This window comes from Athene noctua, chromosome 9 (assembly GCF_965140245.1).
Source record: "Athene noctua chromosome 9, bAthNoc1.hap1.1, whole genome shotgun sequence".
Taxonomy (NCBI): domain Eukaryota; kingdom Metazoa; phylum Chordata; class Aves; order Strigiformes; family Strigidae; genus Athene; species Athene noctua.
In genome coordinates, this window is record NC_134045.1 from 7826806 (window position 1) to 7840833 (window position 14028).

Genomic DNA, 14028 nt, shown 5'->3' on the forward strand with positions numbered 1-14028 from the left:
CAGAAATAGTCATATCCTTTAGGAGAGAGGAATTAGTGTTATTTAATATACGTCTGTCATTTACAATCTATTGTATTATGTTATTTAATATTATAATAGGTTATTTAATATACATGAGTTGAAATATCTCTACCATTTCAAATGTTAATGTTTCTAGGTATTAACTTTACACTTGTAAGGTAAACTTCTGATTCTGTAAAGAAGCAACATGTCCTTCAGGAAACATCATTTTGCCATTATTGACAGACATGTCTTAAACTATAGAAGTCCCCACTGTCACAGGGGAGATAACGAGAAGAATGTAGGTTACAGGAAACACTATTCTTCACTATTCAGTGCAATCTCTGTTCCAGTCAGCTGTGCTTTTTTCCCCAATATATATGCATATTCTTCCTGCCCTCCTGCAGTCTGCTATAGAGCTAATCGTAAACCCCAGAATCATCTTTAGTAACTGCTTGCAAAGGTTCTGTTCTGCTTCCTTCTCCTAGGTTAAGTTCTAAATGCAAACCTTATCCCATACCTAGTTTCCATATGTAGTTTCCACTTTTCTTGATCCTAGCTCCCACCTCTGATCACTGGAAGTAGTCAGTATAGCCACAGAGCATATGCTTAACACCTGAGGCTGACTTTTCTAATGCAGCTCTTCATTTAACAGTGGCATTCTGTGCGATCTTTCTTACTAGACGAAGCTAGTTTTTATGATGGCTGCTTCACGGGGAGAAGAGAAATTGTTTTATTGTCTGAATTCCTTCCTGCATTGTCCTTCAGTCATTCTAGGAAACAGGTCTCCCCTGTTCATGACCTATGAGCACGTGAAAGTATCCAATTTAATAGGATGAGGTGAAGAAAAACTTCAATAGAGATTGTGTTTCCTAGATTAAGTAATGCATTAAAAATCAAGATTTGCTACTGCATCATTCCAGTAAGCCACTACATCTTAATGCTGCTGTTGACATATTGAGAGTAAGTGGATGCCCTGGGTGAGAAAGAATCACAGAATCTTTTGGTTGGAAGGCAAGTCCAGCTCCCCAGGAGTTGTGAGGTCAAAGGGAGGAGGGCTCTGAGGAAAGAGGCTGTGTTTCAGTTCAGAGAAGGGTGGGAATGAGATGACAGTGGGATAAAAGGAGGGTAGTGGAGACCACTAACAGCAGGGTTGCTTGTAATTTTATTTCACTTAAATTTAAGGGGAACTACTGCAGTATTCAGTAATTTTTTACTAGTTATTTGTGTGTTAAGTGTAGGTATTTGAAAATACAATGTGAAGTTTCATATTGTCTCAGTATTATACTGTCTGGGGTCTCAACATTTATACTTGATACAAACTTGCTAGAATCTAGCTCAGGGAACTTGCAGCTGGTTATACTGGGGGGTTAAATTACTAGGTGGTATTTTTCAAATATATATGGAAGCAGAATTTGGCCTGCTGCATTGCAGGTGAAGCTAGTAAAACTGTATTGCCATTTTGAGCAATAAGTTTACAGGCTTACCCTTGGCTTTACACTGGTTATCCTGCATGATTGGATGTTTTTGTTTTGTTCTTACGGGTTTCTGAAATGCAGAGAAAATCAGACGTATTTATGATCATGTGCTTCCTCAGACAAGTTAGGGTAGTTTCCATTTCATTTACAGGGAGTAAGAATTCCCCTGCTTTATTTTCTAGCTTTGGTTTGCAGTACTACTTTTTGAAATGTGTAAGTCTGAAGAGTTTACTGTTCCACAACTTCTGTTTTAATTAACTGCAGCCTCTTACTTATCCTTCTTGTAATTAGAAGTTGCTTCTATTGCTAGGTATGTTGATTCTTTCTTTCCTTCTTTAGGCCTAAGCTCTTGACAACTTTGACATTTCTGCACAGGGTAGTTTTCCCACTGTCGTGTTTTCCGCAGTGTTTATGCATTTCAAATGTAACCTTTTAAACACTGTCCCCCACAGGAGACCTACTGTACATCTACTGATAATCTAAAGTATGTACTATCTTGAGACATTCCTTCCAAAGAGTAAACTTATATTTTGTAGACTTGTTTCAAGGGCAGGTCTGGGAGCTGATAAATCTAATATTTGCACGGTCTGGTTGCCCTGGCAGAGACTATCTAGAAAATACTTCTTATATTTGTCTTTTACTTAATGGCATGGGTCTAGATGTGAAGGTGGCTAGAATTCAGTAGTCAAAATTCTGGGAGGTTCTTTTCTTTTATGTTCTCTGGGCTCTTGGTTATTGTTTTCTGTGGAAGGTGTGTACTGTGATGGTTGGTTTTTTCCTTTTCAACTTCACTTTGGATGGATACAATGTGTCCTGTATGCCCAAATAGAATACCTTTTTCTCCCTAAGCTGGCAGGAGACTTTTTGTATTATAGAAATATCAAAGGAAGGCAGCATAGTATGTCTACATTGTGTGCATTTGGCAATCCTCTAAAACATTAGTGTGAAACAGCCAGTTTGGGGGAGATAGGAAACTCTTCTTGCCACTGAAAGTATATTCTATAACCTGGGTTATGCTAAACATTTTGTCTTCTGGATTACAGGAGCTGCTCCAGTAGGCTTTGTAGCATGTGCAAGAATGCTCAGTCCCTTTCCAGGATACGTAATTTGGAAAGATTATGAGATAGATACGAAACAATGTTGCATATTCCCCAAGATCTGTGTGCTAATTTATAGATTTCATATTTGTACCAGGCCCTCCAGGAGCAGGCATGATTGCTGTTCAGATTCAGGATCCCAAATATTTCTTGGATCTGATTCACATGTGGGGTTTTTTGTTTTAATTTATTGGTGTGACTGTACTGTATGGTCACTATTTTTATTTTCATATTCTTCTACTACAAACGTATCATAATGCAGTTACACTGTGTAGCTGATTTCTTTTTCCTATATGGGAATATACTATACTTATAAATGCTATTTTATCTTTTTAAGTGCATTCATGCTGGGACATAGCATTTCTTTAACTACACTGATGTAGTCTACATAATGCAAGTATTATATGCAGCTAAAGTCTTTATCACTCTACCTAGAGAAGCTGCAGTTTATTTCCATGACTGCATAAAAGATCTGAATGAGATTCCTACACTTCTAATCCCCCACTTCAGTATGCATGCTGGAGGATGCTCGTCTTTCTCAGGGAGAGTCATTACTGGAAGCATGATTACGCAATCTTAAGAGTTTTATTACCTGATGCTGCTGTCTCATGAGTAGAAGGAGAAAAGGAGCACTTCATGGTCTGAACTATTTCCCTTCCTTGATAAGGAACAGTTCAAATACACAGTTTAGAATATTTCCCACATGCATTTACTTGAAATTTATTTCTACAACCAGTAATTCAGTTGCTGTATTTTTTTTATCTTGCATAAAACTAGTATCTGTCAAATTTCCTGTCTCCTGCCAGTTATTATAGCTGATGCTCTTAATTATGGTTGCAAATGATAATCCGTGTGGCTTGCTGTACCAGAACTGTTCCTTCTCTTGCTGATTATCATATATCACACTTGTACTGTAGTATGCACCTGATGACTACAATGGCCTTATTCAGCTGAGCGATCAAGCAAGGAGTGTGTTACAAGCACCGAAAGAGTGGGTCTGTTTGTAACTCTTTGTAACTTCTGAAGAAGGTAAGATGCGACTGGCAGAAACTGGGTCTCCAGTGGTGAATGGGAAGGGAAAGAAGGGCTTGGTGATACAGATGATTTTGCTTATGGTCTTTTCCCCTTCTTAGCTTGTGTTGGGATCCTTGCTTTAATCTTTCTGCTTTTGTCCTACTTAAAAAAAAATCAACTAACCTAAGGAAATAGGCCAACTGTGATCTGTAGTTGATGGGATAGCAGTGGTGGAGGTAGCATGATTGCCGGGTTCTGCTCAGATGGTGTGATAAATTTCCAGAAGCATTTATTAGTGCTTGTTTTGCATGTGTAGTTTTCAGTCTGATGTTTTCTTTTTAGCATAGCAGTGAAAGATTTATTGCTTGATATGGCTACAAAGTACTCACAAATGTGTGTGCAAAAACCCTCCAAACTTCTGGCTTTCTCTTTCCTGTATTTAAATAGCTGTCTGGAGACTAATTTCTCTGTTTCTTGATCTCCCTAATACAAAAATATGAACTATTACTTTTTTTAGGAGAGGTTTCTTTTGTATAATGGCTTTCTAATGCAACTGATTAAATTTGCTAACAGTAAACTTCCCTGCATTTTTCGTACTAACACATAATAATTAAAGAAATTTTGTTGTGACCTGTGTGGAGCTTATGACATCCCAATAATACGGCATTTCATTCAAAATGCTACTGATTAGTTACTAGGCTTTTTCTCCTTAAAAAAACCCACACAAAACTTTCCGTACAAAAAATGGCAATCAAATACTGTGCCTTGTTAGAATTATCTCCATGGATAAATCTACCTTCACACAATCACCATCAACTCGGTTGTTTTCAATTTGGTAATTTTCCCATGATACTCTTAGATCTGCTAGGGAGAAAATAGACTAGAGAGGCTGCATGGGCTGTGGATGTACAGAAGAACACCCGTTATTTCCATAGTTATGTGACCTTGGACAATCTGTGTGGCTCACTCATTGTACCCAGATTAACTGGAAAACTCAGATCAGCAATAGGATTCTACTATGTATGGGATGGAAGCAGTGTGACTAGAAAATAATTAATGGTGTAGCTCATCCTGAATTCTAAACAGCCCAAAGTAGTATCATACAGATACCACTGTTTTTAGAACAAAATATCCAGAAAAACAACTTGGATGGATTTGAACCTGTATTTTAAAAAATACACATACAGCAAGAAAATCTATTTCTATCTATATAAATAAGAACCTAAATTGAGTGTATCTTGAAATGGAAGGTTTTTATTCAGCTCTTTATGTTGCTTACAGAATGTGTAGACTTCTCTGCTAACTTTCTGTGTAACTCTTATAACATGAATTTCCATATCCTTACATTGGTATTGCACCAGTTTAAACTACTTCTAAAGCTCTTCTCTGTGCTCAGAGATCCAACTGTGCTCCACGTGTGTTTCCAGGTGACTGAGCTGCAATATTAAACTTATATTCAGGACTGATAGTAAATGACTTGATCTCAAATGCATTAACAGCAAAGAGCTGGTTTAGAGCAGGCCATCTTTTAGCTCAGATTCATGGTTCAACCCAAACTCTGTACAACTTTGTTTTTGAATCACAGTGTTATTCTGAAATAAACCAAGATTGTTTGCCTTTGAATTTCTTCCCGCATGCTATTTCTTGACTAACTTTAGTTCAGTGAAAAGAAATTATATGAATTCTGTACTGTCTTATACATGCTTTTAGTTTCTAAAGTGTACTGTTGCTTATATTTTAAGAATACTTCTACTTCCTGCTGTTTGGGTGAGTGAAGATCTGACATATACTTGCTGTATTTTCATATGTTTGGATGTAAAGCTGATCAGAAACTGCTACTGGCAATAACTTGAGAAGTCTGATAGTTCTTGCAGTATACCAGGCATACAAATTCTGCAAAAAGTGAAACCCTTAAATATTTTAACCTTTTCTAAATACATGAGGACTTATGTCACATGAACTTAACTTGAATTGGGTTAATGCTAATAAAACTGGTTGGCTTTCTGGCATAGACCTTATGGTCATCTGGCACTGATTTCTTCAACATACTCACTTTGTAAGCTGAGCTTTTGATCCTTCAACCTTTGGTTTTGAAACTTCACTAAGTCCTACCCAACAAATATGGCTTCCAAACTTCGCTTGGAAGGACTTCCAGCATGTTATCCGAAATGGCTGGAATATCATAAGGCAGACATCTGCTTTAAACTCAGCTTCTAGGAACTGCCTTTTAAGAATTCACAAAAGCAAATGCACTGCAAAATAAATCAACTCCAAGGACTAAATAATCTGATTTGCTATCCTGCTTTTTTCTTAGCCTTGTTAAAATTGAACATTTCTTTAATTCAGTTGGACTGCACCAGATTTTACTTTGTTTTACAAATCTTTCTTGCACTGTATACCTGTGTTGAGCTTATCCTCCCAACATGGAACTCTTGTACAGCTCTATACTTTTTTTTTTAAAACTTTACATGTGAGTATTCACATGCCTTATAGTCTTTTGTCACTTGGCCAGTAGTCCACATAGTACGAGAAGTATTCACTGAATGCCTGGACTTTCATGCTTCATTTACCCTTTATTAACATCTAAGTCTGTCTGTTCTTATGAACCTTTAATCTGAATTACTTCTCTAGCAAAATTTTTGCATGGAGTTATGTATACATCATTCTGCTCAGCACACCAGCAGAATAAGAGCTGCTGCTGTTTGCCAAGCTAAAAGCTGAATTCTTTTAATATTGGGTCCCTTCTTCCCATTCTCACATCCAGAATCTTTTCACCACAGACACAGGAGTGGAGTGAACCATATACACAGCATTAAATGCTGCATTTCCAGGTGTGGTCTCTGGTATTAATAGTTTTTTTTTTTTTTTCCTTTTGTCTTCTCGTACCACTGCAGCTCCACGCAGATTCCATCCTCGTGCTTTACAACTTTAGTGGCCAGCCCAGTGGAGAGGCATTGGTGACTTTTCCAAGCCTGGATCTAGCTAAGAAAGCAGTGGCTGAGAAAAACGGACAGCTCCTGGGAAGCCGCTGTGTAGAACTGTACCTGGTCTGACTAAACACTCTTTGGGGGATGGGGAAAGAATGTCGCACTGAACACCGTGCCCTTTGCAAAATAAGAAGTCTTCCCTTGCCATCTAGGCAGCACCAAATGTGCCTTTTCAGCATATAACATGTTGGAATAGAGAGTGGTATATGTCCTGTATTTAATTTGAAAAATGGCGTATCCTATGCCAAAGATAAAGTGAAACCAAAAATTATGCCGTTAATTTACTTAATTTCTAATGTACTTGTGTAAAAATAAGCAAACCTGCCCCTGGCATCTGGTTAATTCTGAAGACAATCTAATAGCACTTCAGCTGTCTCTGGGAAAAACCTCGTTCAGTAGCATTTGAAGTGGAAAGCGAAGCTTGAATCATTCAGATTCTTCTGTGTTTAGTTTTTAAGAGTTTACACTTGACAAAGTGTCTGGTTTTTGTAGAGTTTAAATGTCTTTAGAAAGGTTGTTTGGAATGCAGAGCTTTCCCAGTTCAAAGTGCATAGATCATATTGATTTTTTTTGTTGTTGTTGTTTGTTCCTGACTGGAAAATACCAGGATGCTGGACCCCAAATGCAATTGTGCTTTCTCATGTTTTCATTACACATTGTTTTGCAAAAGCCATATTTGTTTTTCTTACCAACGTACTGCTGCCAACTTGTAAAGCAAAACCATATAACTGGCAAACCCAGAAAAATCTTCCCTACCCACCCATAACTCCCTGCCCCCAGCCCCAAACTTTTAATCTCTACAGGACAAAAATGGCACATAAACCTGAGTACTAATAAGTTATATTTTTTTATTTAAGCATAATAGCTTTCAGAAACTGTATTAAAGATTTTGCTCTAGTTTATGTGCATGCAATTTGTTTACATCTTTAAACTACTTTATTTGTATATTATGAAACAAGATATGTTGAAATCTAAATCCTCTAGTGCATGCTTTTTTCTTTTTCCCTGTGTGTATATATACATAAGCTAGAAGAAGTACTTTTACGTCATGTAGCATGTGTTTAAAATAAGACATCTGCTGTAGAAGCACTAATGACTTTGTTTTTACTGTGCCTTACTTCAAAACCATTCCAAGTGCAATACCAGCAGAGCAAAATGTAATGAATCCTCTTGTGACATGTTCATGGATGTCTGAATTGATCTTTTTTTTGTTAGTGTACAATTTGAGTTGTACTTAAACCTGAATGATGTATGCTTCTTTATATTACAACAAATAAAAGAGATGCTTACCATGTGTACTGGCTTTTGAAAGTAACTTTGTTTCAATGTATTTTCATGGGACATCATTCTCTGGTAAATAACCTTTTACTCATTTATCTTTTTCTTCTAGATTTAGGTATGCATATGTGCCTTGTGTGAGTGGTGTGATTTTTTTATTTTATTTTTTTTTTAAATGTGCTGGTGAGCCAGAAATATGCATGATACATATTTCTCTTGTAGTGGAACACTTTATAGGCAATGTGATTAACTGTTCACGTGCTTAGTTTTCTCATGTTCTGGTGCCAGAGGAAACGAAGTATTGAACTTGAAATTGTGTTCATGTTTAATTGACCTAGTGGGTCACTTGCTTTTCTGTGCAATACAAAATGCTACATTTATCTCACGATGAAGCCAGACAGTCTTTCTGTAGTAAAAAGGAGAGAAGAGGGAGGAATCATATTAAGATAGTAAGGTTTGTTTTGCTCTAGTCAGGAGCATCACCTGCCAGATGCCATTTCATCATTAAAACCTCCTACCTGAAGTTTTATCACAATCAAGTGGGACTGGAGGGAAAGCTTTTTCATTATTTTAAAGTGGGACTTTTTGCATTAATCTGTTTCCAAGATTTGTCTGGGTAAAGTTACCCCCCCAATCTTTTAAATTAATTTGAATACTAGAGAGGACTGCACCATTATAATTAGTGTTCTCATTGAGCCTTTGAGAATGACTCCCTTTTAAAATTTGGGGAGTGTCTATCCTAAGCACTACAGTACCTATGCCCTGTAGCTGCCAGTCCATTTATTGCACTGTTACATTCTGCCAGTGTCCAGATGGTCACTTTTGGGTTATGGCTTCATTATCAGTTGAAACATCTTTTTTTTCTCTAGTCTATACGGAACTTGTGGATTTCTGTTAGCTAAAATGATGCCTAACCTACTAAAAGCATCTAGTCTTTTTACAGTTCCTTCTGTTGTTTATATGTGCTCTGCTTCTTTCTTGGCAGCTTGGGAAAGCTGAGCCAGGGCTGGAATGAAGCCCCTCAAGCCCATCAGCCATGTTTTCGATCTACACATTCCTCTTACTCTTCCAACACCTTTATGGCTTTGTCAGCAATGATCACGGTTTAACTTTTAAGTGCAGTCCCATGCTATCATAAACTGAGATTATGTGCAAAGTCTGTATCTAGCTAGCTATCCAAAAACAGGCCTAGCTGTCACCAACTGCTGTTTTAATCCCTGCTTAGCATGAGATGGTGGAAACTGCTCCTAGAAATTGAATGTGGATGTTTCAGAGTGTGTGTCTGCATGTGTATAAAACCCAACACCGAGGATGGGTGAGTAGCGTGCATTTTTTAGAAGTTATCTGTGCAAAATGACTGCAAGGGCGGTAATACTGTTGCGGGTAGACCAGAGCCCCCCAGGTGGGTATCTGAGAGCAGGCCAGGCCTGGAGACACTCTGAACTGTCCTGCTTGTATTGAAAACTGTGGTCTTGCCTAAAAGAACCATGAAAGAAAATAGTAGTAAGAGAATAAACACCACAATAGCTCACTTAAATACTGGAGCAATATGCATTAAAAAAAAAAAAAAAGCCGCAGCAGTAGTAACAATTACAAAAGGGGTGTCTCCCCCGCGCCTCGCGCTGCCCCCGCCCGGCCGTCGCTCCCTCAGCGGCCGGGCCCGCCGTGACTCGCCCGGCCCGGGCGCAGGAGGCCTGAGCTGCCGCCCGCCCTTTCGCCCTTTTCCGCCTTAAAAGTGAGGCGGGCCCGCGGCAGGTGGTTTCCCGGGGGGGCTGCCGGGCAGAGAGGAGCCCGAGGGAGGCCCCGCAGTGGCCCTGGCCCGTCCATGTCAGAGGGCGCGTCGGCCTCCGTCCGCCGCGGCCAGGCCCAGGCCCAGGCCCTGACACCCGCGCCCCAGCCATGTGCGCAGCCAGGCAGCCGCTGCAGCCGCCGTTTGAAGTTTTCTTGCAACGGGCTGCAGAACAAACCTCGGTAACTCATCCCTCCCTCGGGCCTGGCGGAGGCCGGCCGGCCCCGGGTTAACAGGCTCCGCTGTGAGTGGGGTCAGCTCTGAGGGCCGCGGAGGGGCCGGGGAGGCCCTGGGAAGGCCTCAGGTACGGCAGGTGGCTGCTGGAAGTTAAGGGATGCTTACGTTTATATCTTTACCACGCTTCTAGCAACAGCACACACCAGAAGCAATGTCGGGGTTGGAGCTGCTTACCTGTAGTTTGGCAGTGGAGGCTTTATGGCTCTCAAATCCAAGAGTTCTCCTTACAAACGGAATATAAAGACTTGCACCACGCATCCTTGAATGATGGTTTATGTCACTGGAGAAGGCTGGGAACTTGGGGTAAGGCCTAAATAATTTTTTTTTCTCTTCGATGTATGCATTTATTCCTTGCAGTTGAATTTTTAGACCATGCGGTGTTGTGGAAGCCTTACCAAAGGGATTGTTGTCTTTACGTGCATGTGGTTTAATGGAATATGAAAATAAATACAGAAAGTGTTAAGCTTTAACAGCTTCATCAAAAAGAAGTGTTTGGGAAAGAACTATGTCTTGACTTTTGTTGAAGAGAGGATCCTCACATTCCTTCATCAGCCACAAAACTTGTTTCTCAAAAATGAGCTTATTCTGTGCTCACAATCAGCAAAATGCCTTACCTGCACTTGTGTTGTCATATTATATCATTGAAGAACAGAATTAGTGTTGTTTGTATTTCATCTTAGTTTCATGCTTCTGATAGTGCTGGATCCCATTCTCTTGATACTGATAGTTTTACTTAGTATTTCTACATTGGTGCATCCCATAGGGTGTTCCTCCCCAGTTTAGAGAGAAGATAGTTTATTCTTACTACTTTTGTTTGAGATGAGGTGAGACTAGAGAGTTTGAAATGGACGTTCTCTGTTTTAGTAGTTGCAGCTGTTCTTCTAGATCAGGTGTTTTGTGTTGGAATTTCTTCATCTGCAGAGCAGACTCTAATAGACAGACTTAAAAGTTTTGCTTGTTTAGGTGAACTAAGACCTTTTTAACAAACTTGCGTTAGTGAAACTCAGTTCCTGATTTTTTTAAAAGAAAAAAAGCCTTTCAACACCTTCATTTTTGAAATAACGTTTGTTTCATTTCAGTCAGTTAAAATGAATCATAAGGCTTGCTGTTTAACCAGTTGCATCCTGTTTTGTATAGATCTGTATTTGACAGAAGTCTGTGGTAGTGAATTTGAGTCTACTGCTTACAGTATCTTCTAAAAGCAGATTGCATCTAAAGATAACCCGAAATTTTCTAAAGCCGAAAACTCCTGATATGTGCCAAAGTTTGCCTATAGTCAATTTAAAATCTTGCCTTTTTAGATCTACTTGTTATGTAGATTTTTTTTAAAAAGCAAACCCAAAATAAACCAGAAGCCTGATTTTATTTGTCCTTTTTTCTTTTTATATAATTAGGTGAGGGCCATTATATTATTTAGCTGGATATACAGTTGGAAATGTAAATATTCAGATAAAGATGATGGCATGTTAATCTAGGTTTGCCAATTACCATTTCTTATGTGTGTTTTCTGTTCCTTTTAATTTTACTTTATGTACTTGATTTTTAAAAAACATCTAGCTATTTGATGTTGCTTTTTGTGTGCTTGCTGATAATAAAAGGTAGAGTTTAAATAGGATGCCTTCTCTTGTAAACATTCTAAAGTACTGTTATAATTGTGTCTATTTAATGTTAGCTGTGTCCTTGAGAGAATATCTTTTGCGGTGTGGGTTTTCGGCTTTTTTTTTTTTTCAGTAACCTTTATTTAGTGGCAGGAGTTTTTAGGTTCGTCAGGAGCATCAGTGGATTTTTAATTTGGTATTGTAATTTTGTTAAACTGTTTAGTTCACGGCCTACACTAATCTTTGCTACCAGCAGATGTCCCCTCTCGATCAGGGTTTGCAAGTAGTTACTTGAAATACAAACGCATAGGGGCCTGGGAGTTTCGCAGTTCGCAACTGCAGTGGAAGCTTCTGCATACAAAAACCAGTAAATAGTCTGGTGTCCATTAGTCTTAAAATCGGAGGTCATTATGTTTCCTATAAAAGAGTTGATGCAATTATTTTTTATTTTGTTATTGTTTTTCTATTTTACATGTTTTCACGTAGACTGGTGCATTTATTGATATTTGATAGGGTTGCTTTGAAACCTACAAATTTATTTCAAATTGTGAAAATTACAATAGTATATGACTCTAGTTGGAAACATAAACTTCTAAAAACTGCTTTACAAAAAGAAATCATTAAAGTATCTAACATAAATCCAGTGGAAATGGTTGGACAAAAGGAGTGCTTTAAGTGTGACCAAATGTGAACATACTATGTTAGAATTTAAGAAACTAAGGGATCAGGAAATGAAAGCAAAATGGCTCTCTGGTCTTCTGGCTTTAAGAAAGAAAAAATTTATACCAATAGTATAAAGTTAAGTGTTTATGACTGATTAAATTTGGTAGCAAAAAACATGATTGCAACCTAAGTTAAACACATGTTTGATTGTGATGGCTCTCTGCTCCCAGCTGGTAGATCTGAGTGTAGTGTTTATCCTTTGCTGATTGATTTGCTTGCTCTTGGCCTTGTGGTTAGTTCTTGGTTTCCTTGTGCAGTATAATGGCCTCAATGTTGGCAGGGTTTCTCTCAAAGAGGTAGTGACTTTCTCAAGCTGCTTGTCTGGCTTCTCGTTGCTCGGGGTTGTAAACTACTGTTGGCAGAGAGCAAGTTTGCTGCTCTTGTCGGTTTGAATCCTGTTTCCAGCCTGCTTGAGATCCACAGCTGCTGGACATCCTGGCGCAGTGGCCAGATGTAGGAGGACTCTGGTACTTGCCCTCCTCCTGACGCTGCCTTTGCAGAGCAGGCTGTGCATTTGGCTCAGAGGGAGCTGGAGCTTAGCATGAGAAGAACCAGACTTGAGTTTACTTTGACCCTCCATCTAATGACCAAGTCTGATGTTCTGAATCACCCTGTTAGTTTCCCCTTCTAAAGAAAAAGCCAAATTGATGAAGTAGGCTTGTTTCGATTTTCAGCCTTTCCCACCTCTCTCGGGTCATTTCCTTTGGTCGTGTTGAGCACCATGAACTGATAGTCTTCAGAAATTCTCTTTGTAGAGGATCTCATGCATGTTAATCACTCAGACTATAGAGTGTACGTAGTATAGAAAAAAGTATAAAAATGGGGAGGGATTTTTAATGTTTGGTATTAGATACTCGTGTTGCTCTAGCACCTTCCACATTTTGGAACTGCCTCATTTGTTCAAGAGAGAATTCTGTGAAATTAGGAATGATTGGGGCGGCAGGGAGTTTTATATCATACTTCCGCTATTTAAAAAAATTAAACAAACAAACACTCTCTCCCACAACCCTTAACCTTCAAACACATGAGTTGTCTTTGTAGATTTTTGTTGCTTTGAAGCATTCCCTCATATTGAGTGTCATGATGTTTCCCACACAGTTCAAGAATAAATGAGATATTTTTAACTCATTTAAAATGTGAAAGTAGCAATAGAACTGTAAGGAAAAATCATTAGCTCTTGAAGTGAGGAGTTTATGAAAGAAACTCATGTTTCATTAAAAGAAAAATACAATAAGCTCATTTGCAAGGTATGTTTTTAAGTGAAAGCATATAAACCCCTAATTTTTGACATTAGAAGGTCTAGTTTTAAAATGCTGGGGTTTTTTCCATTTCTTTTTTTTTATTCTCCTTCTTCCTGTAAGTGTAATATATATCTATTTTACTCAGACTTCTGACCCTGCCCTAAGAATGTTGAGGTAACAGAAAGTACAAAGGAATGGTTAGAAACAAGAGAGAGTTTAGAGAAAAGTTAGTAAGGTTGAGGCAATACCAATAGAAGACAAAATTGAGACTTAAGAGAATGCAACCCACTTTGTGTCAGAAGTCTGGGAACATTCAACAGGGCCTTTTACTGCTTGTAGACCTTTAAGGATATTCTTCCCTTGCTGAGCAGTAAGTAAAAATGTGAACAACATGTTGCCTTGCTTTTATTTTGAGAGAGCAGCTTTTACAATAGACCTGATGAACATACAATTGTTCTCGCTTATAGAAATCTCTTGTACTGGTCCCTACCTTCTGGCTTGGCTGCCATGGCATTGTAACTTTTGAAAGTTGTTTTTGTTGTGGCTGGCTTTTTAATCATCATCATCTGTTATCAGCACTTAATTT

At 38.6% G+C, this 14028-nt stretch overlaps 1 protein-coding gene across 2 annotated transcripts in view; it reads left to right on the forward strand.

The window, feature by feature from the left end:
* ESRP2 (epithelial splicing regulatory protein 2) overlaps positions 1-6596 on the forward strand; it is a 44592-nt gene extending 37996 nt beyond the window's left edge. For both annotated transcript variants that reach the window (XM_074913150.1, XM_074913151.1), the window contains exons 16-17: positions 3493-3604; positions 6484-6596. In XM_074913150.1, the coding sequence (XP_074769251.1) occupies positions 3493-3582 (90 nt within the window). In that variant the 3' untranslated portion in view covers positions 3583-3604; positions 6484-6596. The remainder of the gene's footprint in view (positions 1-3492; positions 3605-6483) is intronic.
* Positions 6597-14028: the final 7432 nt, after the last annotated feature.